The sequence below is a fragment of the Symphalangus syndactylus genome, chromosome 1 (genome assembly GCF_028878055.3).
Source record: "Symphalangus syndactylus isolate Jambi chromosome 1, NHGRI_mSymSyn1-v2.1_pri, whole genome shotgun sequence".
NCBI classification, from domain to species: domain Eukaryota; kingdom Metazoa; phylum Chordata; class Mammalia; order Primates; family Hylobatidae; genus Symphalangus; species Symphalangus syndactylus.
The window spans coordinates 95,262,220-95,290,145 of NC_072423.2; the positions used below are offsets into that span (position 1 = coordinate 95,262,220).

Consider the following 27,926-nt stretch of genomic DNA (forward strand, 5'->3'; position numbering starts at 1 on the left):
TTCCCATGGGGAAGAGCCAAGGCTGGGGAGTTATGACTCCAGTGATAGACTGCTCCATGTGAGTGACTGTGTGTGTGTATCTGTATGTTTGGGCCAGGGACACCTGAACTGTGTGGTGTTACAGGAGTCGGTGAACCTCTTAGCCTCAGTTTCCCTATCTGTACAATGGGTAAAGTGATGATACCTCAGGATTTTTGCAAGAATTAAATGAGGTCCTCCATGCCAAACTGCTAGCAAGGGACCTCAGTACACGCTCATGTTATCTGTGATCATAAAAATGTGATCACGTAGCTTGGTTGGGGGTCCCGAGAGCACTGGGATCTTTTCCTTGCCTGAGCTGCCCCCTGCTGGCAGTGGGCAGCACTACCTCCCTTACCTGTGCACATTTCAACTTCACCTGTCAGCTAACTTTATACCCATTTTAAAGACAATGAAAACGGAGGCACAGGAAAGAAGAGGGGTGACTTTCCTAAGGACAATGACCAACTTGTTGAACTCCCCCACATAACAAGTTATCATCAAAGCTAACAGCTTGTAATACTGTTGTGTCAAGCAGGGTCTTGGGCACCTTTGTGGATGAGAAACTTGTATCTATGGTAAGCAGACACTGTCTGGCCTAGACGCGGGCTGGCAAGGAGACCGTGGGGGATTTCAGTACCCACGCGCCCCTCACCCTACGCAACTATAGGGAGCGGCACTGCAGTCAACACATCACAACTTACAATATCCCTGGATTGGATTCAATTATCAGCCTGGTTTTCCGGTTCACAAAGCCAAGACTCCCAGACAACCTCGCTCCACCCCCCCGTCTGACTCTGGGCCCTCACCTCTACTTCCCACTCGGCCTAGGCCCTTCCGCATGCCCCACCCAGACCGTGGTCTTGTGAGTCCGTCCAGACCTGTAAAAGTGGACCGCGGGCCCGCCGCTGCTCTGGACTCCCTTTCGGGGCCGCAGGAGGCTTTCTCATCCATCAGGCATCTGGCAAGCACCAGGAAACCGCCAGCCTGTTGTGCTAAGGAAACTGAGGCTCGGGAATGTTTAGCGGCTGCTTCCAGGCCCGTGGCGGGTGGATGGTGGTACAGTGAAGCACTCGAGGCGTTTCTCCGCGCCCCTACACGGATGGGACCACCTCAGCCCTGGCCCGAGCCCACTCGACCGTAGCCCCGATTCCCGGCACCGAGAGCTTTGCAACTTCCAAGTCTCCACCCCCAGGTCCCGAGTCCCGAGAGGAAGGTGGAGCCACATTACTCCTACTGTGTAGGTTCCCACCTGCAAGAGTGATGTCGGATCCTCTGGGGTGAAACCCCAAAGGAAAGCGGGATCGGGACGGGGGGAGGGGGATTCCCAAGTCCCTGACACCCGCGCCGTCTCGCCCTGGGCTTGGTGACCTCATCAGTCCCGTCTGCCGGGACTAGGCCGCGGCCAGGCCGGGCACAGAGGTACCCGGTCCGGCGCGTGTGCGGCCTGCGGACAAAAGGCCGAGCCCGCAGGGCCAATCCGCGCGCCACCCCGTAGCGCCTGGGGGCGGGAGCCGGAGAGCCAAGAAGCTCGTCCTGGCACGTCTATTGGCTGGTACTGACGCCCATCCGGACCCCGAGGCCAGGCAGTTGGCCAAGGGGGGCGGGGTTCGCAGAGCCCCAATGAATGGGGGAGCCGGAAGCAGGAAGTGAGTTTGCGAACGGAGGAGCTGCTGCAGGTGAGGCGCGGTGCCTGGGCTTTTGGGGTCAAAGCGTGTCATCCCGGGGGACCAAGGCGAATCTGTACTGAGCGCAAAATCATTCCCTTTCTGCCCACTCTCCAGTACTCCCTCCAAATTCACCCCGCCCTCGAGGCCAAGGAGTGCTCCGGCGAGCAAAGAGTTAACAGCCCTTTCCGAACCTTGAGGATGTGCTATTGGGGCGGAGCTTCTGGAGTCCGGGGCAGGGCGGGGAGGCTGGCCCAGCCGGGACGGGGCGTGGCGGGGAGAATGCCCCGGGTTGGGGAATCCCCGGGTTCCAACGGGGCTGTCAGACCTTCAGTAAATTGTTGGCCTTTCCAAGCCTCAGTTTCCCTATCTGTAAAATGGGTTTTCTTCTGGTTGTGAACTTCCGTGGCTTCCCTGGTGGAGCACAGGGGAGCAGGAGAATGGAGGGCCAAGGAAGAGGCAGTTTAGAGGGATGAGAATAGGACAGGTTCAAGGAAAATCATTTATTGCTGTGGATACTTTCCGTCCAGGGCGACCTCATCTGATTGGCGCACCCACCTGGTAATATTGGGGTTATTCTCTCTTTTATAGAGGTGGAAACGGAGGTGCAGAAAAGTGAAGCAATGGACTTGACTTTTAGGAGTCTGGGGCCGAGTCCTGGCTAAAGGCTGAGCCTTCCAGCTGGCGGCCTGGCACTTTATCCTTGTGAGCACAGTGGAAAGTGTCAAGAATTCTGAACAAAGGCCAGGCGCGGTGGCTCACGCCTGTAATCCCAGCACTTTGGGAAGCCAAGGCAAGCAGATCGCTTGAGGCCAGGAGTTCGAGACCAGCCTGGACAAAATAGCGAGACCCCGTCTCTATCACAAATACAAAAAATTAGCTGGGCGTGGTGATGCACGCCTGTAGTCCCAACTACTTTGGAGGCTGAGGCAGGAGAATCGCTTGAACCCGGGAGGCGGAGGTTGCAGTGAGTCAAGATCATGCCACTGCACTCCAGCCTGGGCAACGAAGTGAGACTCCGTCGCAAAAAAAGAATACTGAACAAGGAAGCAGGGAGGGGCCTGGGCTGGGAGCTTAGAGGTGAGGATCTCTGCTGCTGATGTCTCCATTGTGGGATTAGGCAAGGCTCTCAGCCTCTCTGAACCCTCGGTTTCCCCATCTGTAATACTAGGTAGTTAGAGTCAATCAATTTTTTTTTTTTTTTTTGAGATGGAGTTTCATTCTGTCGCCCAAGCTGGAGTGCAATGGTGCGATCTCAGCTCACTGCAGCCTCCACCTCCTGGGATCAAGTGATTCTCCTGCCTCAGCCTTCCCAGTAGCTGAGATTACAGGTGCCTGCCACCACACCTGGCTAATTTTTGTATTTTTAGTAGAGAGGAGGTTTCACCATGTTGGTCAGGCTGGTCTTGAACTCTTGACCTCAGGTGATCCACCCACCTTGGCCTCCCAAAGTGTTGGGATTACAGGTGTGAGCCACCATGGCTGACCTTAGAGTCAATCTTTAAGGTTTAGGGACTATAGATCAAATACGGTCCACTAGTGTATTTTGTGACCCCTTGGGTGAGTCATCTCACCTTCTCTAAGCCTCAGTTAGCATATCTGGTGAATGGGTACAATAGTGTTCCCTTCCACATGGGCTTTTGGGAGGATTAAATGAGATCATAAGAGTTCAGAGCCAGGTATGCAATTGGTGTGGGGTAAACAACAGCTGTGATGACAGTGATGGTTCTCAGCAGGGCCCATGGCGGACACCCAGTACATCCTGCCCAATGACATTGGCGTGTCTAGCCTGGACTGCCGTGAGGCCTTCCGCCTGCTGTCACCCAAAGAGCGCCTCTATGCCCACCACCTGTCCCGTGCCGCCTGGTATGGAGGCCTGGCTGTGCTGCTTCAGACCTCCCCCGAGGCCCCCTACATCTATGCTCTGCTCAGCCGCCTCTTCTGCACCCAGGACCCCGACCAGCTGCGCCAACGTGCCCTGGCTGAGGGCCTTACCGAGGAGGAGTATCAGGTCAGTTCTCTTGGGCCAACCCGCATTTCCTGAGTGGCTTCTGGGTGTGAAAGACCAGGATGCAAATGTCTGTCTCTTTCAAGGGGTAGGTGGAGGATTAGACCAAAGGTTACAAATTCAGGCACTTCCCTTCTCTGGAGCCTCAGTCTTCTCATCTGTAAAATATGCATGTGGGATGTCTGTACCTCTTAGTGTTGTGATGACCCACTTAGAACAGTGCCTGACTTCAAGATAAATGATGGCTGCTGTGATTATAACAAAAGAAACTGTGGTGGAGATTCAGGGAAGGCAGAAGAAGGAGTCCAGAGTAGGTATCAGGAGGTCTGAGTTCAGGACCAGTTCGTCTCTACCACACTGTGTGGCCCTGGGCAGAATGTTCTGCCTGTCCCTTGGTTTTTGTTTTTAGATATATTGGCCAAGTAATACACAAATTCTTAGTGCATTGCAGCAATGCAGAAAGACACAAAAGAAAACACAAAGGTCACTCATTCTCAGTGCCCTCCTCAGAGGTAACCCACTGAGGCTGGTACAGCCTTTTCTTTCTCTCTCTCTTTTTTTTTTTTTTTGTGACAGAGTCTCATTCTGTCACCCAGGCTGGAGTGCAGTGGTGTAATCTTGGCTCACTGCAATCCTCCACCTCCCAGGTTCAAGCACTTCTCATGCCTCAGCCTCCCAAGTAGCTGGAACTACAGGTATGTGCCGCCATGCCGGGCTAATTTTTGTATTTTTAGTAGAGATGGGTTTTTACCATGTTTCCCAGGCTGGTCTTGAACTCCTGGCCTCAAGTGATCCACTTGCCTTAGCCTCCCAAAGTGCTGGGATTATAGGCATGAACCACCGTGCCCGGCCTTGGTTACAGCCTTTTCAATCCCGTGTGTATTACATACCTTTATGTGTATATGCATGGTGAATCAGTTCCTTATTTTCTCTTTTATAGAAATGAGATAATGTTCTTTTCCTGCTTTGTGTCCTACTTTTTCCACTGAATGCCATGTCTTGGAGAACTTGGAGAATGGGGTACATTTAAATGTACCTCATCCTTTTTTATTGACTGTAAAGCATTCCACAGCAGTGTACACTATAATCAATTTAATCTTCATTGCTGGACATTTAGCTTGTCCCGTTTTTCTTACAAACAGTGCCATGGTGAGCATACTTGTGCACACATGTGAGGAGGATCTATTTCTAGAAGGAGAACTGCTGGGTCAAAGGCTCTGTACATTTACAATTGACTGATTCTGTTAAGTCATCTTCTAAAAAAGCTTCACTGTATTATATTCCCACCAAGAATGTACAAGAATATGGCCTGTTTTTCTACATGTGAAATAAAGGGATTGGATTGTTTCTGTCTGAGCTGACGTACTGTTTATTCTACCTCTTTTGAACTTTGGGCCTTCACTTTCCATCTTGAGGCCTTGGCTTACTCCTTAAAAGAGCTAGTATCTGTGGAAATGTTTATAAATGGAAAGGTGCAACCCAAGCGTTACTATTTTCAGGGAAATTCTTTTTTTTTTTTCTGAGACGAAGTCTTGCTCTGTCACCAGGCTGGAGTGCAGTGGCACAATCTCGGCTCACTGCAACCTCCGACTCCCTGGTTCAAGCGATTCTCCTGCCTCAGCCTCCCGAGTAGCTGGTATTACAGGCATGCGCCACCACGCCCAGCTAATTTTTGTATTTTTAGTAGAGATGGGGTTTCACCATGTTGGCCAGGATGGTCTCCATCTCCTGACCTCGTGATCTGCCCGCCTCAGCCTCCCAGAGTGCTTGGGATTACAGGCGTGAGGCACCACGCCCGGCCATTCAGGGGAATTCATATGTTTGCAAGTGGCAGAAACCCAGCTCAAATTGGCTTACATGAAAAGGAGAATTTTTGGGTCACATGACTGAAAAGTCCAGGTCTAGAGGAAGTTTCGGGCATGGCTGGACTCAGGGACTCAGTGCTACCACTGGGATGCAGTCTTCATCTCTCAGCTTGCTTGCTTTTCTCACTCCTGGAGGGGAGCTCCAGGGGTTCCAGGCCTGATGATCCCTGGTGTACAGAGGCTCTTTGCCAATGGGAAATGCCCTGGGTAGCTCTCTTATGCCAGCTTGAGCCTTGTGTCCATCCTGTAGCCAAGGATGGTGGTTTCTCAGACTGGCTGAGCCAGGTCACATGCCCACCCCTGGAGCTGGGGGAAGGGAGATCCCCCACCCTCCCCCTCACAAAAGGAGGATTGAGGTCTTGTTACCAGAGGAAGATCTGGGGCCAGCAGAAGCCACAGAATAGATAGATGATTAAGGCCTCTCCAGCTCTAACATGTGATGCTTCCGAGGCCAGCTGCCTGACAGGTCAGATGCTGAGGACAGGCTCTGGAGAAAGAGGGAGGTGGTGCTGGAACTGGGCCTTAAAGGACACAGTAGCCTCAGGTGGCTGAGAGGGTGCTGGGGTGGGGAGGGAAAAGGCAGACGAATGCTTGGATGTGTTTGGGAACTGCCCAGAAGATCAGTTAGGCCAGACAACGGGGGTGTGAAAATGGGTCTGTGAAAGTAAGTGTGGGACAGACTGGGGCTTCCCAGGACCTGGGTCCTGCCCACACATTTCCCAGCCTCACCCACACTGGCTCTGCTGGGGCATTCTCATCTCAGGAGGAGGTGTCGCTGGGGTCAGGGAGGCTGCGTTTCCTGGGTCTTTGATTCCTGCCTCCCCCTCAGGCGTTCCTGGTCTATGCCGCGGGTGTCTACTCCAACATGGGCAACTACAAGTCCTTTGGTGACACCAAGTTTGTTCCCAACTTGCCCAAGGTGAGCCAAGGGAGGGTTGGGGAAGGTGGGGATGGGGGCTGGTGGGGTAGGGGTGGAGAATGCAGTAGAAGGAGCCCCAACTGGAGTGTCAGAAGCCCTGAGCAGAGCATGGACCCTGTCACTTCCACCCTGCATGACTGTGGCTGTCACCAGCCTCACTGGGTGCTGCGGCCTCTTCGTGTATAAAGGAAAAGCACAGCTGTCCCTGACTGCAGATCTGCAGGCCGAACAAGGGCGAGATGTGGAAGTGTTCTGTGAACGTTTAGGTACTCTCAAAAATGGAGCTTGTTGGTCATCACCAGGAACAGCGGGAAGTGCTGGGCCGGGGGCATCCCTCCCAGGGTTATGAGGCTTGAGCCTATCTAGGGCAGAGGTGGTTCTTACAGCAGGTATAAGAGCTGGGACTTCAATATGCACACAAGTCACCTGGCGGTCATGCTGACATGCAGCATCTGATTCAGCAGGTCTGTGGTGCACCCAAGATTTGACATTTTTTCTTTGAGACAGGGTCTTGCTCTGTCACCCAAGCTGAAGTGCAGTGGTGTGATCATGACTCACTTCAGCGTCAACCTCCTGGACTCAAGTGATCCTTCTGGCTTAGCCTCCCACGTAGTTGGGAATATGGGTATGCAGCACCACACCAGCTAAATTTTCTTTTCTTTTCTTTTCTTTTTTTGAGATAGGGTCTCACTCTGTCACTCAGGCTGGAGGGTAGTGGCACGGACACAGCTCACTGCAGCCTCAACTTCCTAGGCTCAGGTGATCATCCTCAGCTTCCAGAGTAGCTAGTACCACAGATGCCTGCCATCATGACGCCTGGCTAATTTTAAAAATTTTTTGTAGAGACAGAATCCCACTGTGTTACCCAAGCTGGTCTTGAACTCCTGGGCTCAAGCAATCCTCACACCTTGGCCTCCCCAAATGCTAGGATTACAGGCATGAGCCACTGCGTCTAGCCTAATTTTTTTTATTCTTTGTAGAGATGGGGTCTCTCTATGTTGCCCAGGCTTGTCTTGAACTCCTGGCCTCAAGCATGTCTCCCTCCTCTGCCTCGCAAAGTGCTCGGATTATAGGCATGAGCCACCAACACATGGAGGCTTGACATTTCTCAGGCCCTGCCAGTGCTGCTGGTCCACAGACCGCACAACGAGCCAGAGCTGTTAGACCACAGGAGAAGAGCTTGGGAGTGGATAGGGAGGCTCTGGAAGGCAGGTTTGGGTGGTGTGACTGGGCCATTGGCCTCCCTTTCCCTGCAGGAAAAGCTGGAACGGGTGATCCTAGGGAGTGAGGCTGCTCAGCAGCACCCAGAAGAAGTCAGGGGTCTCTGGCAGACTTGCGGGGAGCTTATGTTCTCTCTGGAGCCAAGGCTTCGACACCTCGGGCTGGGGAAGGAGGTGAGGCCCCTGACTCCCCCGAGGGGACAGGCAGCGGAGGGAATCCTTCAAGGCCACCTGGTAAAGAGGGAAGGACACGGGATGGGGAGGCGGTGGGCTCTGCCTCACACTCCTGAGGCAATGCTGCTCCCTACTGCAGGCCTCAGTTTTGTCATCTGTAGAATGGTAAGCAGGTTGGGTCGAATGCTTTCTGAATGCCCTCCCAGATCTGACATTCTGTACACAGGATGCCATGTGCTGATGGAGGGAAGGAGAGGAAAGCTGGAGGTGGAGGGAGCTGAGAGGGGATGGCAGGGAAGGAGGGGGGTCCCAGGTTTTCCACCTCTGGAGGCCGCATCTGTTGCATGGGATGAGGACCTTGGCAAGCCTTAGGGGTGGGCCACCCTGAGAGAGGCCTGGGCAGGGCTGCAGCAACACTGGAGATGAGCATCTGTTTGTTTGTTTGTTTTATAACTTTTTCCCCTGGAGGTAGATGGAGGGGTAAGTGGTAGAGGCTGCTGGAAGGAGGGAGGGGCAGAAAGCCTGGGAAGATGGTGTCCCTGCAGCCCTGACCTCGGCCACGCCTCTTTCTCATGTCCCCTCTCTTCCCCAACAGGGAATCACCACCTATTTCTCTGGGAATTGTACCATGGAAGATGCCAAATTTGCCCAAGACTTTCTGGACTCACAGGTTTGGGATTAGGGGAGCTCAAGGTAGCAGAGGTTTGGTGGGATTCCTAGTCCCAGCCCCCTCACAACTGGTGACCACTCCTGGGTCTCTGCTTGACTACTCCCAGCGTACTAGGGAAGGCCCCACCCCTGCCCACCCCAGGCTGTAGAGCCTAATGACAGCCTCAGGGCAGGGCAAAGAACCAGGACCTCAGGCCACAGGGGTGTGAGGCTTTGGGGTCCATCTGTCAGTGGCACTCCCAGTTCAGCCACTCACCAGCCATGTGATCAGTTTCCACGTCTGTGAAGTGGTACCCACCTCCAGTAGCCCTGGGTTCGCAGAGGCCGTGCAGTGCCTGGCATAGTGGTTGGAGTCAGTGCTTAGTGGAAGTGCACAGTGTCCCAAGCAGAGCAGGAGAGTCGGCCCTGGGCTGCCCACTCCCACTATCTCCCACTCCTGCTCCCAGCCAACCCGGAAGGCCCAGCCTGCTTTGCCTCCATGCCTTCTCCCCCAGGGGTGATCCATTTTCCTTCCTCCCACCCCACTGCCCTCTCCAGACCTCACTCTCAACCCCTGCCCTGGTCTCTTCTAGAACCTCAGTGCCTACAACACCCGGCTCTTCAAAGAGGTCGATGGAGAAGGGAAGCCCCACTATGAGGTGCGGCTGGCTTCTGTGCTTGGCTCAGGTGAGCTTAGCCCCAGGCTTCCCTTCTGCTCCCTCCTGGGCATTTCTCCAGCTCCCTTCTGCTACCGTAACAGCTCCTCCTCCCAGTCACCCTCTTGTCTCCCCATGGGACTGTCGATTACATTTGGTATGTGGCTGTCTTTTTAAATCCAATCTGCCACTGGCTATCCACTTAAGCTCTCAGTGCTTTAGTTTCCCATCGGTGGAATGGAAATGATAATTTCCGCCTCCTCCCAGAGTTGGAGTGAGGCTTAAAGGAGTTAACACATGGAAAGCACATGTTATGTGATACATATATTTTTGTTTTTTAGTTTTTGGGTTTTGTTTTTGTCTTTTGGTGTTTTGTTTTTTTGTTTTTTTGGGTTTTTTTTGAGATGGAGTCTCTCTCTGTTGCCCAGTCTGGAGTGCAGCAGCACGATCTCAGCTCACTGCAACCACTATCTCCAGGGTTCAAGTGATTCTCCTGCCTCAGCCTCCTGAGTAGCTGGCATTACAGGCGCCTACCACCATGCCCGGCTAATTTTGTATTTTGAGTAGAGACGGGGTTTCACCATGTTGGCCAGACTGGTCACGAACTCCAGACCTCAGGCAATCCGCCCGTCTCAGCCTCCCAAAGTGCTGGGATTACAGGCGTGAGCCACCATGCCCAGCTGATATATATATTTTTGAAGATGAGAGTTTATGCTCATGTCTGTTGGCTACAGGGAGCCATTGAGAATCTTAGAGTGAAAGAGTGCTATGAGGAAAAGCCGGCTGAGGTGTCTTTCTCTGAGTGAGGCCTCTTATTCCAGCCTTTTCTCTGAGTGACACCTTCTTTCCCCAGAGCCTTCCCTGGACTCCGAGGTGACTTCCAAGCTGAAGAGCTACGAATTCCGGGGAAGCCTTTTCCAGGTGACCCGGGGGGACTACGCGCCCATCCTCCAGAAGGTGGTGGAGCAGCTGGAGAAAGCCAAGGTTGGACTGGCTGCGGGCTGAGGGGTATGGGCTGAGGACCCCTCTGGGCAGCAGAGCGGGTGTGGAGGTGGGTGGGTGGCCCGAGGCTGACTGACCCCCGCTCAACTCAGGCGTATGCAGCCAACAGCCACCAGGGGCAGATGCTGGCCCAGTATATAGAGAGCTTCACCCAGGGCTCCATCGAGGCCCACAAGAGGGGCTCCCGCTTCTGGATCCAGGACAAAGGCCCCATCGTGGAGAGGTGAGGTGCCAGCTCCACCCCACCCGCCCCCTCCTGCCTGCCCCTCTTCCACCTCTGCCCTTCTCTCCCCCAGTTACATCGGGTTCATCGAGAGCTACCGCGACCCCTTTGGTTCCCGAGGAGAATTTGAAGGTAACTTCCTCAGGGAGGAGGTCAGTCACGGTCCCTTCCCCCACATCCAAGTCCACGTTTCCAGTGTCCCCTGATGGTTCTCCCCACCCCCGCTCAGCCATAACTATAACAATAAGAATGGCCATGGTAAATAAACACCATTTACAATGTATTGGGCACTGTTGGAGGAAGCTTAGCTATATTAACTGATTGAGAGTCCATCATCCCATGAGGATGTTTATCCTCACTTAACAGGTGTGGGCACTGGGGCACAGTTGGGGGGTGGCCCGGGAACCCTGGCTCTGAGCTATTTTGCTGTGCTGCCTCTGGTGTCTGGTCAGGGCACAGGCTCCAGGTAGCCATGTGCCTCCCAAGCCCAGCTTTACCACTCCCAGGCTGTGTGACCTTGGGCCAAATAACCCGACCTCTGAGCACCAATGCGATTAGGATGCAGACTGCTGCACTCAGTGGCTGGAAGCAGGATGGACATTGTGACTGTGGACCTGACCCGGGGCTGTCATCCCAGGCTGGTGGCAGCCTGCCACGGCCCCCACCCCCTTCCCCAGGGGACCCACCTATGCAAGGCAGGGCATCCAGCCTGAGGATTCAGCCACTTCTCTGACTGCCCTAATCCTCCCCAGCCCCTGGATTTAGAAGAGTCTGAGCATCTGCCTGCTAAAGCTGGAGAGATTAGCCTGGGAGGAGAGCACACAGTCTGCTGGGGCTCAGGGGTGAGCCCCTAGACCCACGCCCAGGGAGAAGGGGCAGGCGGCTCAGGGGCCTGAGGGAAAGATGGGTTCGTGCAGCTGCATCTTTCCTGTCCAGGTCCTGACCCAGTAGGGCCCAGGCCTGGGTCACTGCTATCCTCAGCCGCCAGCCCAGGGTGACTGCATACAGTAGGCATTCAGTACATGCATGATGGCTGGAGTACGGTGAAGTGGGAGCCCTCCTGGAACCCTGCCGAGCCACAACCCCCTCCCTCCCCTGCAGGTTTCGTAGCTGTGGTGAACAAGGCCATGAGTGCCAAGTTTGAGCGGCTGGTGGTGAGCGCAGAGCAGCTGCTGAAGGAGCTGCCCTGGCCCCCGGCCTTTGAGAAGGACAAGTTCCTCACCCCAGACTTCACCTCCCTGGATGTTCTCACCTTCGCTGGCTCCGGCATCCCTGCTGGCATCAACATCCCCAACTGTGAGTGTCGCAGGCCCAGCCCCAGAAGCCTCCTTTTAGAGTCGCCCCTCCCTCTCCACACACACACCCTCCACAAACTGCCCTGTGCCTCTTGTCTGTTACCTTTGACCCTCACCTCTTCTTTCTGGTCCTTCTCCGCCTTCTCCAGACGATGACCTGAGGCAGACGGAAGGCTTTAAGAACGTGTCGCTGGGCAATGTGCTGGCTGTGGCCTATGCCACGCAGCGGGAGAAGCTCACCTTTCTGGAGGAGGATGACAAGGTGGGCGCCAGCAGTTGGAGGGTCGGGGCTGGGCCTCACCTTCCTCAGCGGACTCGAGAAGGCAGACAGCCCACAGCAGTAGAGAGGAAAGCACACAGCTTCAGTCCTGGCTCTGCCACTTCCCAACCACGTGACTGTGCGGACTTTGGAGCCTCAGTTTCCTCTCGGGTCACACTAGGGAGGCATCCCTCCCTTCCTCCTGGGTTGTTGCAAGGATGAAATGGGCTGTGGGGTGGAGCACAGTTGGCTTTTACCAAGCACATGCACTGAGATGGGTCCATGGCCCAGGGGTGGGGAGGCCGACAGGCTGTATAGCCGGGGCCGGCCAGTGGACAGCGCGGGTCTCTGCTTGTCTTGGCAGGACCTGTACATCCTCTGGAAGGGGCCCTCCTTCGATGTGCAGGTGGGCCTGCATGAGCTGCTGGGCCATGGCAGTGGCAAGCTCTTCGTACAGGTGAGAAGGCAGCGGCCAGCCCTGGCACCCCAGCCTACAGCTCCACTCCCCACAATCTGCCCTACCCAGCGGTGAAGCTGCTCCAGCCTCCGCCCTCAGGGGCTATGGGTTTGGTGGGGAAAATGGCCCCTTAGGCAGAGAAGACCCTGTCTTGCCCTCCCTCAAGATGTCCCAGGAGCTCAGATGCCTGGGTGTAGAGGGCCCTTCAGGACAGTTCAGCTGCTGTTCCCCGCACCAGGAGAAATTGTTTGGCTCAGGCTAAGGAAGCACACCCTAAGGGCGTGGCTCCAGCAGCCCCAGGACAGACACTTGGGGCAGGGGGCATCTCTGTGTGCTCCCATCTGAGGCAGCAGTGCTGTCTTTGTTTGTGCTGCTGTTCTGTGGAGCCTGGGCTTTTCCAGGTATCGTAGGGAGCCACTTCTCCCCAGAGCAGCCCCTTCCTGCCAGCCGGCCAGAGTGGCTGGAGACCCTTCCACACCTACCCAGGGAATATGGAAACACAGACAACCTTTTATGGGGGGTTGAAAAGCTGATGTAGACCCCAGCATGAAGATGACCAGAAGTGGGGTGAGGTGTAGCCCCTCCCTTCCGAGGGTGGGGTTCTGGGTGGGTCCTGCTTCTTGGGGTGTGGGGCTGCTTCCCTGGATGGGGAAGGGCTGGAACTGGGCCCCGGGGTCAGGAGGATGCACAGAACAGCTGCTGGGACAGCAGCCTGGTGAAACGCCTTGTCCAAACTTTATCCAGGCTGTGTGTGGCCTTGGATAAGTCAGCACCTTCACTGAGCCTCAGTTGGCCCGTCTGTAAAACGAGATTCCTGACCCTTGCTGTGTGGGCTGTTGTGAGGAGTAAAGGTGAAGACAGTAAGCCCTGACAGCAAACAGGTGTTAGTGTTGAGAGACAGTGTCCACGGAGGTTGTGTGCTCTCTGACTCCAGTTTGGGGCTGTTAGGCTCCGAGCCTCAGTTTCCTCATCTGTGAAGTGGGGTGATAGTAACACTGTCCTCGGAAGATGGTTGTGAGGATTAAAAGGATGCTGCGTGAAAGACGCATGGCATGCAGTGGGAGAGTGAGAATGACACCGTGGCCTCCTCTGGCAGTGCCAGGAGCCGGGCCAGAAGCCCGTGGTGGGCACAGCTGGACTGTCTGGCCTACCCATTGGGGCATCTGCCACTGGGGTCTGGAGACACCAGATCTGGGTCCTCACAGGACTTGGTGCAAGTCCTCGACTGTCTGGTCCTCGGTTTTCCTCTCTGTGTGGTGGGCTAGGCAGCTCTGGTTTTCACGCTCCTGATGGCTCTGAGGAGGCAGCCAGCGTCACAGGGCTCAGGGCTGGGCGGGCGTCAGTGTGTGGACGGACCAGCCACTCCCGCCGCCTGCTCCTGCGCTCCCACTTGCCTTCCTGAGCCACTTTCCGGCCCATGGATTGTGGGGCTGGAGGCCTAGATCCAGTTGGGGGCGCCTTTCCCTCACCCACCCTGTGTTCTGCAGGATGAAAAAGGAGCATTCAACTTTGACCAGGAGACAGTGATCAACCCAGAGACGGGCGAGCAGGTGAGGGGGGCCTCAGCGGAGCCCCAGGGTGCTGGGAGGGTGGGCACAGGTGGGGCAATGGCCACCCTAAGCCTGACAGTGGAGCTCCTTTTCCAGATTCAGAGCTGGTATCGGAGCGGGGAGACCTGGGACAGCAAGTTCAGCACCATCGCCTCCAGCTACGAAGAGTGCCGGGCTGAGAGCGTGGGTCTCTACCTCTGTCTCCACCCGCAAGTGCTGGAGTAAGAGCAGCACGGCCGAGGGGCGGGCTGTCCTGGTGCAGTGGCCAGCCCTGGGGGCGTGGATGGTGGCTGGTGGCGGCCCGTGGGATGGGGACAGGGCAGCCTCTGACCATCCTGCCACCTGCCTGCCCCTCTCACAGGATCTTTGGCTTTGAGGGGGCTGATGCGGAGGACGTGATCTACGTGAACTGGCTCAACATGGTTCGGGCCGGGCTGCTCGCTCTGGAGTTCTACACACCTGAGGCCTCCAACTGGCGACAGGTAGGGCCTGGGTGGAGCCACCTGGAGGCAGAAGGGAGCCTGCAGTGGGCGCCAAGATCAGGGTGCAAGGATGGGACCACTGTACCTTTAAGGCAGATGAACTGGGTTTAATGCCAGACTCCACTGTTTGGGGGGCAAGTCACATCACTCTTGTGAGCCCCAGAGCTCCTCTCTGTGAAAAGGGAGTAGGACTCTCCCCAGCCACCATTTCACAGTGAATCAGATGAGGTGACTTTATTAGGACTCCTCGCAGTTGACGCACTCTGTGCCACACACAATTCTAAGCGCCCTCCATGAATTAACTACCCCAGGAGGTAGGTGCTATTGTTACCCTCATTTTAGAGATGAGGAAGTTGAGGCACAAGGAGATGAAGCAACTTGCCACTAAGTGGCAGAGCCAGGATTCGCATCCATACAGTGCCTCCAGGGCCATTCGGTGCCACGGCTCAGTTATGTGTCCTTTGGATATGGGGTAAGCAATAGAAACTTTTTTGTTTGTTTTTGTTTTTTTTGAGACGAAGTCTCGCTCTGTCACCAGGCTGGAGTGCAGTGGCGTGATCTTGGCTCACTGCAACCTCCGCCTCCCGGGTTCAAGCAATTCTCCTGCCCCAGCCTCCCGAGTAGCTGGGACTAGAGGCGCACCACCACACCCGGCTAATTTTTTGTACTTTTTTAGTAGAGACAGGGTTTCACCGTGTTAGCCAGGATGGTCTCGATCTCCTGACCTTGTGATCCACCCGCCTCAGCCTCCCAAAGTGCTGGAATTACAGGCGTGAGCCACCGCACCCCACCAGCAATAGAAACGTTTTGACAAAATCAAATAGGTGTGGTTTGAGGAGGCGATGTGATGTCATTCAGGGTCCAGAAATGTGGGGTCTGAGTCCTGGCTCTTCCTTTATTAGCTGTGTGCCCCTAAGGAAGTCCCTTTACCTCTCTGGGCCTCTGTTTTATCATCTGTAAACTGGGGATAATGATGCCTACTTGGTTCGCCTTTTGAGCACAAACAAGGTTGTGGAGGAGAAAGTGTTTGGGGACCCTGGAGGGGGTAGCTGCTGTCCTCAGTGGGGGATCTGGAGCAGCAGGGATCACGGTGGGTGACAGGGGAGCATGGGCACCAGGTCCCGCCTGGAAATGGCCTCCCTGTCTCCTAGGGCAGCCTGCCCTCTCTGTGAGAAGAGGAAGGAGGAAGCATTTGAGGGGAGGAGAATAAGCAGAAAAGGACCCACAGGGTGGGGGAGAATGACAATAACAGTTGCCAGTTAATGGGCAACTGGGACCAAGGACCAAGCCTAGGACCAAGCACTTGATAGGGGATACAAATGCTATCTTTCCCTCGCCCCGGCAGGCCCATATGCAGGCCCGGTTTGTGATCCTGAGAGTCTTGCTGGAGGCTGGCGAGGGACTCGTTACCATCACTCCCACCACAGGCTCCGATGGGCGCCCAGATGCCCGGGTCCGCCTCGACCGCAGCAAGATCCGGTCTGTGGGCAAGCCTGCTCTAGAGCGCTTCCTGCGGAGACTTCAGGTAAGCAAAGGCCTCTCGCCTGGATGGGCCCCTGCCAACCTCTCCAGGGGCACTGAGTGTTACCAAGCACGGAGAATAAGCTGTGAGCAGTTTCTTATGCTGCAGTGAGGAAAGGTAGCCAGTAAACATGTAAGCGCACCAGGTGCCTCACACCTGTGATTCCAGCACTGTGGGAGGCCGAGGAGGGCAGATCACTTGAGCTCAGGAGTTGGAGACTAGCCTGGGCAACATGGCAAAACCTCGTCTCTACAAAAAATACAAAAATTAGCCAGGCATGGTAGTGCACACCTGTAGTTCCAGCTACTCCGGAGGCAGAAGTGGGAGGATCACTTGAGCCTGAGGGGTCGAGGCTACAGTAAGCCATGATTGCACCACTACACTCCAGCCTGCGTGACAGAGTGAGACCCTCTCTAAAAAAAAAAAAAAAAAGAATAAGGACATCTTTTATTTATTTGTTTGTTTATTTATTTATTAGACAGAGTTTTGCTCTTGTTGCCCAGGCTGGAGTGCAATGGCGTGATCTCGGCTCACCGTAACTTCCTTCTCCCGTGTTCAAGCGATTTTCCTGCCTCAACCTCCCGAGTAGCTGGGATTATAGGCTTCCGCCACCACGCCCGGCTAATTTTTGTATTTTTAGTAGAGACAGAATTTCACCATGTTGGCCAGGCTTGTCTTGAATTCCTGACCTCAGGTGATCCACCCACCTTGACCTCCCAAAGTGCTGGGATTACAGGTGTGAGGCACCGTGCCCAGCCAGGACATCTTTAAAGAATGAAGGACATTTTTGGACAAACAAAAACAGTTTACCATTAATAAACCCTCAGTAACAACACTTCTACAGGATATAATTTAGGAAAAAGAAACAGCCCCAGAGAGAAGGTTTGATAAGCCATAAGAAATATGGCTGAGTGATGCTGAGAGTAAATATACAATATGAACTTTGTACACCAGTAAAAATGCTCAATTTGCCTGGCGTGATGGCTCATACCTGTAATCCCAGAACTTTGAGAGGCTAGATTCCTTGAGTCTAGGAGTTCAAGACCAGCCTGGGCAACATAGAGAGACCTCATCTCTACAAAAAATTTTAAAAATAGCCAAGTGTGGTGATGCACGCCTGTGGTCACAGCCACACAGGAGGCTGAGATGGGAGGATCACTTGAGCATGGGAGGTAGAGGCTACAGTGAGCCCTGATCGCCACTGCACTCTAGCCTGGGTGACAGAGCTAGATTCTGTCTCTAAAAGAAAAAGAAAAGATAACATATTAATCAAAAGTTACCATAAGGAAGGTGTCAAGTCTTACACTAGGTGCCGGGCACGGTGGCTCGCGCCTGTAATCCCAGCACTTTGGGAGGCTGAGGCGGGTGGATCACGAGGTCAGCAGTTCGAGACCAGCCTGACCAACATGGTGAAACCCCGTCTCTACTAAAAATACAAAAAAATTACCTGGGCGTGGTGGCTGGCGCCTGTAATCCCAGCTACTTGGGAGGTTGAGGCAGGAGAATCTCTTCAAACCGGAAGGCGGAGGTTGCAGTGAGCCGAGATCACGCCACTGCACTCTAGCCTTGGCAACGAGAGCAAAACTCCGCCTCAAAAAAAAAAAAAGTCTTACACTAGCATAGGATATTTACAACACATATGATTAGGCCCCGCTTATCCACAGTTTTGCTTTCTGCGGCTGCAGTTAGCCACAGTAAAATACAACAAGATATTTTTAGGCTGGGTGTGGTGGTTCACACCTGTAATCCCAGCACTTTGGGAGGCCCAGACAGGCTGATCACCTGAGGTCAGGAGTTCAAGACCAGCCTGGCCAATATGGTGAAGCCCTATCTCTACTAAAAATACAAAAATTAGCTGGGCGTGGTGGCAGGCGCCTGTAATCCCAGCCACCCAGGAGGCTGAGGCATGAGAATCGCTTGAATCTGGGAGTTGGAGGTTGCAGTGAGCCAAGATTGTGCCACTGCCCTCCTGCTTGGGTGACAGAGTGAAATGCTGCCTCAAAAAGAAAAAAAAAGATATTTTGAGAGAGAGGCTATATTCACCAACTTTTATTGCGTTATTTTGTTACAGGTGTTCTATTTTATTAGTAGTTATTGTTAATCTCTTCCTGTGCCTAATTTATAAATTAAACTTTCTCATAGGTATGTATGTATGGTAAAAAAAAAACAGTGTATATATAGGGCCCTGTACTGTCCATGGCTTCAGGCATCCACTACATGGTCTTGGAACATATACTCCATGGATATGTGGGGACTACTGTACTAACAAAGGGTTCATATCTAAAATAGATAAAGAACTTTTCAGCCGAGCACAATCGCTCACACCTGTAATCCCAGCACTTTGGGAGGCCAAGGCAGACAGATCACTTGAGGTAAGGAGTTCAAGACCAGCCTGGCCAACATGGTGAAACCCATCTCTACCAAAAACATAAAAAATTAGCCAGGCGTATTGGCAGGTGCCTGTAATCCCAGCTACTCAGGAGGCTAAGGCAGGAGAATCGCTCAAACCTGGAAGGTGGAGGTTGCGGTGAGCCAAGATCATGCCACTGCACTCCATCATGGGCAGTACAGCAAGACTCCATTTCAAAAAATAAAGAAAGAAAAAACTTTTTTAAAAAAGTGAAGGAGAAAAGATAACCCAACAGAAAATAAGCAAAAATGAACAGAAGAGAAAAATGAATAGCCCTTGACCAACTAAGGGAAGATGCTCAACCTCGTTAGTAATTAGGCAACCTCAACCTAAACTGCGTAAGTTACAATTGGTACCCCTCAGCATGGCAGAAATTAACAACTGCCAGCATCCACTTAGTAGACTGAGCAATGAGGACTGCCATCCACTGCTTTTGGAAGGCTGAATTACATACGAATTTTAAGAAACAGCAGCGTCATCTCTTAAAGTTGAGCACTCCTGTCACCGACACAGAATCAGTTCTAGAAAAACTTGCATCTGTTCATCAGGAGACATACAGGGATGTTCACAGCAGCAGTATTAGCAAAAACCACCGGCCGGGTGCAGTGGCTCACGCCTGTAATCCCAGCACTTTGGGAGGCCAAAGCGGGCAGATCACCTGAGGTCAGGAGTTTCAGACCAGCCTGGTTAACATGGTGAAACCCCATCTCTACTAAAAGTACAAAAACGCTGGGCATGGTGGCCCACACCTGTAATCCCAGCACTTTGGGAGGCCGAGGCGGGCAGATCACCTGAGGTTAGGAGTTCAAGACCAGCCTGGCCAACATGGTGAAACCCCTTCTCTACTAAAAATAAAACATTAGACAGGTATGGTGGCATTTGCCTGTAGTCCCAGCTACTCGGGAGGCTGAGGCAGGAGAATCGCTTGAACCAGGAGGTAGAGGTTGCAGTGAGCCGAGATCGTGCCACTGAACTCCAGCCCAAGCGACAGAGTGAGACTCTGTCTCAAAAAAAAAAAAAAAAAAAAAAGTGCAAAAAAATTAGCCAGTCGTGGTGGTGCATCCTGTACTCCAAGCTACTCAGGAAGCTGAGACAAGAGAATCTCTTGAACCCGGGAGGTAGGGATTGCAGTGCGCCAAGATCGTGCCACTGCACTCCAGCCTGGGCAACAAGAGTGAAAATTATGTCTCAAAAAAAAAAAAAAAAAAGCACCAAATTACACATCAACAATAGAGGAGATGAAGTTGTGTGTTTATTTTTTTTTTTTTTTTTCGAGACGGGGTCTCTCTGTTGCCCAGGCTGGAGTGCAGTGGCGCAATCTCGGCTCACTGCAAGCTCCGCCTCCCGGGTTCACGCCATTCTACCGCCTCAGCCTCTCCAAGTAGCTGGGACTACAGGCGCCCGCCACCACGCCCGGCTAATTTTTTTTTTTTGTATTTTTAGTAGAGACGGGGTTTCACCGTGGTCTCGATCTCCTGACCTCGTGATCTGCCCGCCTCGGCCTCCCAAAGTGCTGGGATTACAAGCGTGAGCCACCGCGCCCGGCCGAAGTTGTGTGTTTATAATTAAAAGACTACATACACATCAGTGAGAAGGGGAACTATAGCTGAATGTTTTAGCACAAATGAATCTCAAACATAATCCAAGCAGAAAAAGAAAATCACAATGTATACAGTTCAAAACCGGCCGGGCACGGTGGCCCACCCCTGTAATCCCAGCACTTTGGGAGGCTGAGGCGGGAGGATCACCTGAGGTCAGGAGTTCGAGACCAGCCTGTCCAACATGGTGAAACCCCATATCTACTAAAAATACAAAAGTCAGGTGGGCATGGTGGCGGGTGCCTGTAGTTCCAGCTACAGAGGAGGCTGAGGCAGGATCACTTGAACCTGGGAGGTGGAGGTTTCAGTGAGCTGATATTCTGCCACTGCACTCCAGCCTGGGTAACAGACCGAGACTCTGTCTCCAAAAAAAAAAAAAAAAAAAAAAAAAAAAAAAAAAAAAAAAAAAAACAGGCAAGAACTTAATATCTTAATATGTGATTGAGAGTAAAACTCAGGGAAAGCAAGAGAATTTTTTAAAAAGTACAATATTGGCTGGGCACGGTGGCTCATGCCTGTAATCCCAGCACTTTGGGAGGCCAAGATGGGCCGATGATGAGGTCAAACGACGAGACCACCCTGGCCAACATGGTGAAACCCTGTCGCTACTAAAAATACAAAAATTAGCTGGGCGTGGTGGTGCACACCTGTAGTCCCAGCTACTCAGGAGGCTGAGGCAGAAGAATTGCTTGAACTTGGGAGGTGGAGGTTGCAGTGAGCCGAGATCGCGCCACTGCACTCCAGCCTGGCAACAGAGAGACTCCATCTCAAAAAAAAAAAAGTACAATGTCAAGGATAGTGGTTTCCTTAGATGGGGACAGCCACAGAGTGCCGTCAAGCAGAAGCAGCTGAACTAATTCTGAGGTGAGGTGGGAGTTGTATGAGTGTCTGTTTTTTTTTGTTTGTTTGTTTTTGATGGGAGTCTCGCTCTGTCCCCCAGGCTGGAATGCAGTGGCAAGTTCCTGGCTTTTTGCAGCCTCTTCCTCCTGAGTTCAAGAGATTCTCCTGCCTCAGCCTCCTGAGTAGCTGGGATTACAGGTGCATGCCACCACGCCCAGCTAATTTTTTGTATTTTTTTTTTTTTTTTTGAGACCGAGTCTCACCCTGTCGCCCAGGCTGGAGTGCAGTGGCGTGATCTCGGCTCACTGCAAGCTCCACTTCCCAGGTTCACGTCATTCTCCTGCCTCATGAGTAGCTGGGACTACAGGCACCCGCCTGGCTAATTTTTTGTATTTTTTAATAGAGATGGGGTTTCACCCTGTGTTAGCCAGGATGGTCTCGATCTCCTGACCTCGTGATCCACCCGCCTCGGCCTCTGAAAGTGCTGGGATTACAGGCGTGAGCCACCACACCCAGCCATTTTTAGTAGAAATGGGGTTTCACAGTGTTAGCCAGGATGGTCTTGATCTACTGACCTCATGATCCACCCACCTTGTCCTCCCAAAGTGCTGGGATTACAGGCATGAGCCACCGTGCCCAGCCCGAGTGTCTGTGTTAATATTCTTTACGGTATACATACTGTATCTTGTATGTGTAAGAAATGTTTTATTTTATTTTTATTTTATTTATTATTTTTTTGAGATGGAGTCTCACTTTGTCACCCAGGCTGGAGTGCAATGGTCCAATCTTGGCTCGCTGCATCCATCACCTCGTGGGTTCAAGCGATTCTCCCATCTCAGCTTCCTGAATAGCTGGGACTACAGACCTGGCTAGTTTTTGTATTTTTGTAGAGACAGGGTTTCACCATGTTGGCCAAGCTGGTCTTGAACTCCTGACCTCAGGTGATCCGCCTGCCTCGGCCTCCCAAAGTGCTGGGATTACAGGTGTGAGCCACCGCGCCCAGCCAGAAATGTTTTATTTTATAAAGGGTAATGGTCATACCTGCCTTGTCTACATGTCAAATGAGATAATCAAACGAGAAACATTAGCTTTAATTTTGTGGGCATTTACTCTATGCTAATCATTGATCTGTGTTTCTCACTCAGCACAGTAACACTGTGAGAGAGCAGAACTATTCCTGTTTAGAGATAACAGCTCAGAGTGGCTTAGTAATTTGTCCAAGGTTACACTGCCTGTAAGTGACAGGGCCCAGCATTTTGCAGTGTCTTAGTCTGTTTTGTGCTGTTGTAACACAACAAAATACCAGAGGCTGGGTGATTTATAAAGAACAGAAATTGGCCAGGCACGGTGGCTCACGCCTGTAATCCCAGCACTTTGGGAGGCCGGGGCAGGGTGGATCTCGAGGTCAGGAGATGGAGACCATCCTGGCTAACATGGTGAAACCCTGTCTCTACTAAAAATACAAAAAATTAGCCAGGTGTGGTGGCACATGCCTGTAGTCCCAGCTACTCGGGATGCTGAGGTAGGAGAATGGCTTGAACCTGTGAGGCAGAGGTTGCAGTGAGCCAAGATTGCGCCATTGCACTCTAGGCTGGGTGACAGAGTGAGACTCTGTCTCAAAAAAAAAAAAAGAACACAAATTTATTTCTGACAGTTCTGGATGTGGGGAAGTCGAAGATCAAGGCACCAGCTGGTTCATTGTCTGGTGAAGGCTGCTCTCCCCTTCCATCCAAGATGATACCTTGTTGACGAATTATTTGGAGGACAGGAATGGGAGGAATGCTGTGGCCTCACATGGTGGAAGGCAAAATGGCAACAGGGCCAAACAGGCATGAAGCCTGTTTTCCTTTTTCTTTCTTTCTTTTTTTTTTTTAGAGATGAGACGGGGTCTCACTATGTTAACCAGGCTGGTCTCAAACTCCTGAGCTCAAGCAATCCTCTCACCTCAGCCTCCCCAAGTGCCCAGGATTGCAGGCATGAGCCACCATGGCTGGCCTTTTTTTTTTTTTTTTTTTTTTTCCATAGAGATATGGTCTTGCCATATTGCCCAGGCTGGTCTCAAACTCCTGGGCTCAAGTGATCCCCTGCCTCCTTCTCCCAAAGTACTAAGATTACAGGTGTGAGCCACCACACCCAGCCTGAAGCCTCTTTTATAAGGGCCTTAATCTCATGCACGAGGAAGGAGCCTTAATGGTTAAGTTGAAACTTAACCATAAGTTTCAACACCAGAATTTTGGAGGGGACACATTCAAACCATAGCACAGACTGTCCAGGGCTGACCACAATCAGCTGTGGCCTGTGGCAGAGCCCTGTGGACACCAGGTAAGTGCCCATCCTAGACATTTACTCCATCCTTCCCACAGGTGCTGAAGTCCACAGGGGATGTGGCCGGAGGGCGGGTCCTGTACGAGGGGTATGCAGCAGTCACTGATGCGCCCCCCGAGTGCTTCCTCACCCTCAGGGACACGGTGCTGCTGCGTAAGGAATCTCGGAAGCTCATTGTTCAGCCCAACACTCGCCTTGAAGGTAATGGACTCTTGAGCTCCCTTGATGACCACACAGGGCCCTCTGGGAAGAAATAAGAACCCATCCCAGGGCTCAGGGAGAGCAGCCTGGGATGGCCCTTCCCTTTCTGCCAAGGTCCTTCCCATGCCTAATCTTGGTATCTGTCACCACCCACCACCCCCCTCCCGACACACACACAGTCATGCAAGTTGTAAGACAGTGACAGAGATTTGAAGAAGACCACAAGAGCAGGGGATAGCAGAACATGCAGACTTAGGGGGAAGCCAGGCGTTCGTACCAAAGAATTAGACCTGTTGGGTACCCAGGCTGGGGGGCAGGTGAGGAGGGAGCTGGGACCCAGCAAGCCTAGTGAAACCCAGGGGACGGTGTGACTTGGTCACATCTGGGATGGTGATCAACAGCTGCATCATCCCACTTCCTTCTCAAGCGAAAATTCCAGAGCCTAGCCCTGGACACACGGTGCTTGTATCTTTTGTATTCAAACCCTCTGGGGTTCCAGCCCCTTACTGCCTTCACTTTCCTCTCACCCCTTGACTCATCTTTCCTGCTACTTGTCACTTGAGATACCTAAGACGATGTGTGTTATGGAGTGGTTAGAGCACCAGCTTCAGAACCGCCCTGTGACCTTGGCCTAGTCACTTGACATTTCTAGACTTTGGTGTCTTCATTCATAAAGCCAGTGTGGACTGCTTGCTGATATTATAGTGAACCTGAATTCCTTCTTAGAGTTTCTAAGTGCTTTCTGGGGATTAACCTTTTAAATCCTTGCAGTAGCCCAATAAGGTAGGTATTGTTGTTACTCCATTTTACAAGTAAGGAAACTGAGGCACAGAGAGTAATTTGCACAAGGCTTATGCCTTTTTAGTGGAGGAGCCAAGAGTCAAATTAAGAGTGGTTGAGTCAGGCATGGTGGCCCCTGCCTGTAGTCCCAGCTACTTGAAAGAGTGAGGTAGGAGGATCACTTGAGCACAGGAGTTCAAGGCTACAGAGCAAGACCTCAACTCTTTAAAAAAAAAAAGCATTGTCCTGGGCAGTTGTGAGGGTTACATAGAATAATATTTGTAAAAAGTCATTACCTATTATTGGTGAGGAAAAAGCATTTATTTATTTGGTTTTGGGGTGGGGTTTTTGTTTTTGTTTTTGTTTTGTTTTGAGATGGAGTCTCACTCTGTTGCTCAGGCTGGAGTGTAGTGGCACAATCTCGGCTCACTGCAACCTCCGCCTCTGGGGTTCAAGCGATTCTCCTGCCCCAGCCTCCCGAGTAGCTGGGATAACAGGCGCCCGCCACCACACCCAGCTAATTTTTGTATTTTTTTTTAGTAGAGATGGGGTTTTACTATGTTAGCTAGGCTTGCTCTGGAACTCCTGACCTCAAGTGATCTTCCCACCTCAGCCTCACAAAGTGCTGGGATTACAGGCGTGAGCCACCACGCCCAGCTGGAAAAAGCATTTATTAAGACACTCATTCTAGATGCTTTTCCATGCCCTCCAGAGGCTTCCTGGGATTTGGCCCCAACACTTGCCAGCCTCACCACCTCTTCTCTGGCTCACTGTACTCCAGGCTCCCGACCTTTCTGTTTCTTCTACCCACTGAGCTCGCTCCACTCCTATAGCCTTTGAATAGGCTGTTCTTGCTGCTTGGCATGATCTTCCTCCAGATCTTTGCCTGTCTGGTTCTTTTTGTCCTTCAGCTCCTTGTAAAATGGCACCCTGTGAGAGAGGTTGTCTCTGACCCCTCAACCTAAAGTAACTGCTTCAGTCCCTCTCTGTTCTGCCACCCAGTTTCATTTTCTTCAAGTGCCCATCACGCTTGCCCATTTTCTTGGTGGTCACATCTCATGATGGGAGGAGCAGCATACCCCAGTGCCTCATGCACAGCCTGGCACACTGGAGTTGCTCAGTGACTGTCAAATGAGTGCATTAATAAATCATGCCAGCCACATGGACAGTACTATCAATTGCTTTGATATGTCCAGCCCTGTGCGAGCCATGCGGGAGCCACTAGGGATCTGGAGGTGATCACAGCTCACTGGGGATGGTAAGATATGGAGATAAATAATCATACAAGGGGGCCGGGCGCGGTGGCTCACGCCTGTAATCCCAGCACTTCAGGAGGCCGAGGCAGGTGGATCACGAGGTCAGGAGATCGAGACCATCCTGGCTAACACAGTGAAACCCCGTGTCTACTAAAAATACAAAAATTAGCCGGGCATGGTTGCAGGCGCCTGTAGTCCCAGCTACTCAGGAGGCTGAGGCAGGAGAATGGCCTGAACCCGGGAGGCAGAGCTTGCAGTGAGCCGAGATCACGCCACTGCACTCCAGCCTGGGCGACAGAGTGAGACTCCATCTCAAAAAAAATAATAATCATCATCATCATCGTCATACAAGGGAAGTGTTAATGAGTGGCCAAAACATATAAACAGAACTCTGAACACTTAGAGGAGGGAAGATCGCATCCATCTTCAAGAGTATCCGGGAATGTTCTGGGGAGGAATTGGTGGTTCCCACTAGATTTGAAGAACAGGTTGGATTTTCAAAGGCTGTGATGGTGGTACACTGTAGAAACTTTTTTTTTCTCTTTTTCTTTTTTTTTTTGAGGCAGAGTCTCATTCTGTCCCGCAGGCAGTGGTGAGATCTCGGCTCACTGCAAGCTCCACCTCCCGAGTCAAACAATTCTCTGGCCTTAGCCTCCCGAAAAGCTGGGATTACAGGCACCCACCAACATGCCCGGCTAATTTTGTATTTTTAGTAGAGATGGGGTTTCACCATGTTGGCCAGGCTAATCTCGAACTCCTGACCTCAGGTGATCCACCCGCCTCAGCCTACCAAACTGCTGGGATTACAGGTGTGAGCCACCACACCCAGCCAGGTCACTGTAAAAGCTTTCTATGGATTAACTCCTAACAACACAGAGAGAAATGGTTATTATCCTCATTTTTCAGCTGGAAAATGAGGCACAGAAGGGCTGTGTATTTGCCTGTGGTCACACAGCTGTTGGGTGGCAGAGCCAGAACTTGAACTCCAGAGCTTGTGCTCTTTGCTGCTGTACAGCTTGCGATGTCATGGAACGTGACAAGGTGCAGAGAGAGGGTAGAGCAGTTGAAGTGTGTTTGAGGGCAGTGCTTCCCGAGAGTATTCAGGGGACCCTCAGAACAGCCCATTTAACAAATCAGTAAACAGTTTGGAGATAATGATGCCATGGTGGCTAGCATTTGTTGAGCACCCCCTCGATGTGTGACTATATCATCACAGCAGCTCCTTTACAGATGAGGAGACTGAAGCTTGGGAGGTGCAAAACTTGCCCCAGGTCCCACAGTGGACAGATGAAGTCGTTGCTGGACTGTGAGCTTCAGGACACCAAGGACTGTATCTGTTTCACCTAGTGTGGCACCTGGTGTCTTTTATTATTTATTTATTTATTTATTTATTTATTTATTTATTTATTTATTTTTGAGGTGGAATCTCACTGTCACCCAGGCTGGAGTGCAGTGGCATGATCTCTGCTCACCGCAACCTCTGCCACCCTGGTTCAAGCGATTCTCCAGCCTCAGCCTCCTGAGTAGCTGGAACTACGGGCCCATTCCACCACGCCCAGCTAATTTTTTTGTATGTTTAGTATAGACAGTGTTTCATCATGTTGGCCAAGCTGGTCTCAAACTCCTGACCTCAGGTGATCCTCCCGCCTCAGCCTGCCAAGGTGCTGGGATTACAGGCATGAGCCACCATGCCCAGCCTAAATCTTTATTTGATTGACTGAATGAACGAAAGCAGCAATGCATTTAATACTCCCCCTGTAGTATTTCCTTCCTCACAGGGTTACTGTAAAGAGTAAATTAAGTAATTAACCTAAAATGTAGAGCACAGGTTTTTTTTTTTTGGCAGAGCTCAGTTAGAAACAGCTGCTGCTGTAATTGTGATTATTAAGACTATTATGATGATTCAGTTTCCCTATTCAGACCTTTCGCTGCTGCTGTTTTCTCTGCATCTCCTCCCCAGGCTCAGACGTGCAGCTTCTGGAATACGAGGCCTCAGCTGCTGGCCTCATCCGATCCTTCTCCGAGCGTTTCCCAGAGGATGGACCCGAGTTGGAGGAGATCCTCACACAGCTGGCCACAGCCGATGCCCGATTCTGGAAGGGCCCCAGTGAGGCCCCATCTGGCCAAGCTTGAGGAATATGTGTGGCCTCTCCCCCAACTCCATCAAACCAAGGCTGCAAGTGGCCCTCCATTCGTGTGTGTATTTAGGGGCTGGGGAGGGGGAGGGGCAGGAGCTTGGACCTTCGTACTACCTCAGCTGAGGGTGATGACACTAACCCCTTCCATTTGTCAGCACTTTCCAGCCTGCCAAGTGCTTCCCCTCTGTGATCTCATTTCATCTGCACTGCCATATGTGGAATGAGCAAGACACGGCTTACCATCTTGTCTACCAGATGAGGAAATGGCAGTTCTGAGAAGTCACTGGTCTAGATCCCGCAGGTGGCACGTGACAGCTAGGGTTCAAAACGTTCTCACCAAATCCAATGCTCCTCACATATTAATTTTATAACCAGACAAATAAATATTAGAGACAACTACCATCTTTGCGGCG

At 52.2% G+C, this 27,926-nt stretch overlaps 1 protein-coding gene and 1 long non-coding RNA gene across 6 annotated transcripts; both read left to right on the plus strand.

Annotated features, from left to right (window-relative positions):
• The first annotated feature begins 1,457 nt into the window (after window positions 1–1,457).
• On the plus strand, window positions 1,458–27,917 carry DPP3 (dipeptidyl peptidase 3). 5 transcript variants are annotated; one of them, XM_055264855.2, is made up of 18 exons: window positions 1,458–1,697; window positions 3,419–3,696; window positions 6,388–6,477; window positions 7,734–7,871; window positions 8,467–8,541; window positions 9,113–9,206; window positions 10,029–10,159; window positions 10,270–10,400; window positions 10,474–10,532; window positions 11,502–11,696; window positions 11,845–11,957; window positions 12,319–12,411; window positions 13,899–13,961; window positions 14,058–14,182; window positions 14,323–14,443; window positions 15,789–15,968; window positions 23,177–23,339; window positions 27,336–27,917. In XM_055264855.2, exons 1-18 carry the CDS (start codon window positions 1,646–1,648, stop codon window positions 27,506–27,508), a joined length of 2,274 nt encoding a protein of 757 aa, XP_055120830.1. In that variant the 5' UTR covers window positions 1,458–1,645; the 3' UTR covers window positions 27,509–27,917. The 5 variants fall into 5 exon arrangements, with proteins under 5 accessions (XP_055120830.1, XP_055120842.1, XP_055120977.1 ...); XM_055264867.2 differs by having other exon boundaries at window positions 3,422–3,696; XM_063643557.1 differs by lacking the exon at window positions 1,458–1,697 and adding an exon at window positions 2,454–2,478 and having other exon boundaries at window positions 3,422–3,696.
• Window positions 3,709–5,049, plus strand: LOC134737303 (uncharacterized). Its single transcript, XR_010122048.1, has 2 exons — window positions 3,709–4,388; window positions 4,836–5,049. It is a non-coding gene; the product is annotated as an uncharacterized lncRNA (long non-coding RNA).
• Window positions 27,918–27,926: the final 9 nt, after the last annotated feature.

Excerpts from the sequence above, each read along its gene's own strand:
- DPP3 (XM_063643542.1), top strand. The coding sequence starts at position 2,666 with ATGCCACTGCACTCCAGCCTGGGCAACGAAGTGAGACTCCGTCGCAAA. Across the intron at positions 11,958-12,318 it reads TTCTGGAGGAGGATGACAAG|GACCTGTACATCCTCTGGAA; the intron begins GTGGGCGCCAGC and ends TTGTCTTGGCAG. Across the intron at positions 15,969-23,176 it reads GCTTCCTGCGGAGACTTCAG|GTGCTGAAGTCCACAGGGGA; the intron begins GTAAGCAAAGGC and ends TCCTTCCCACAG.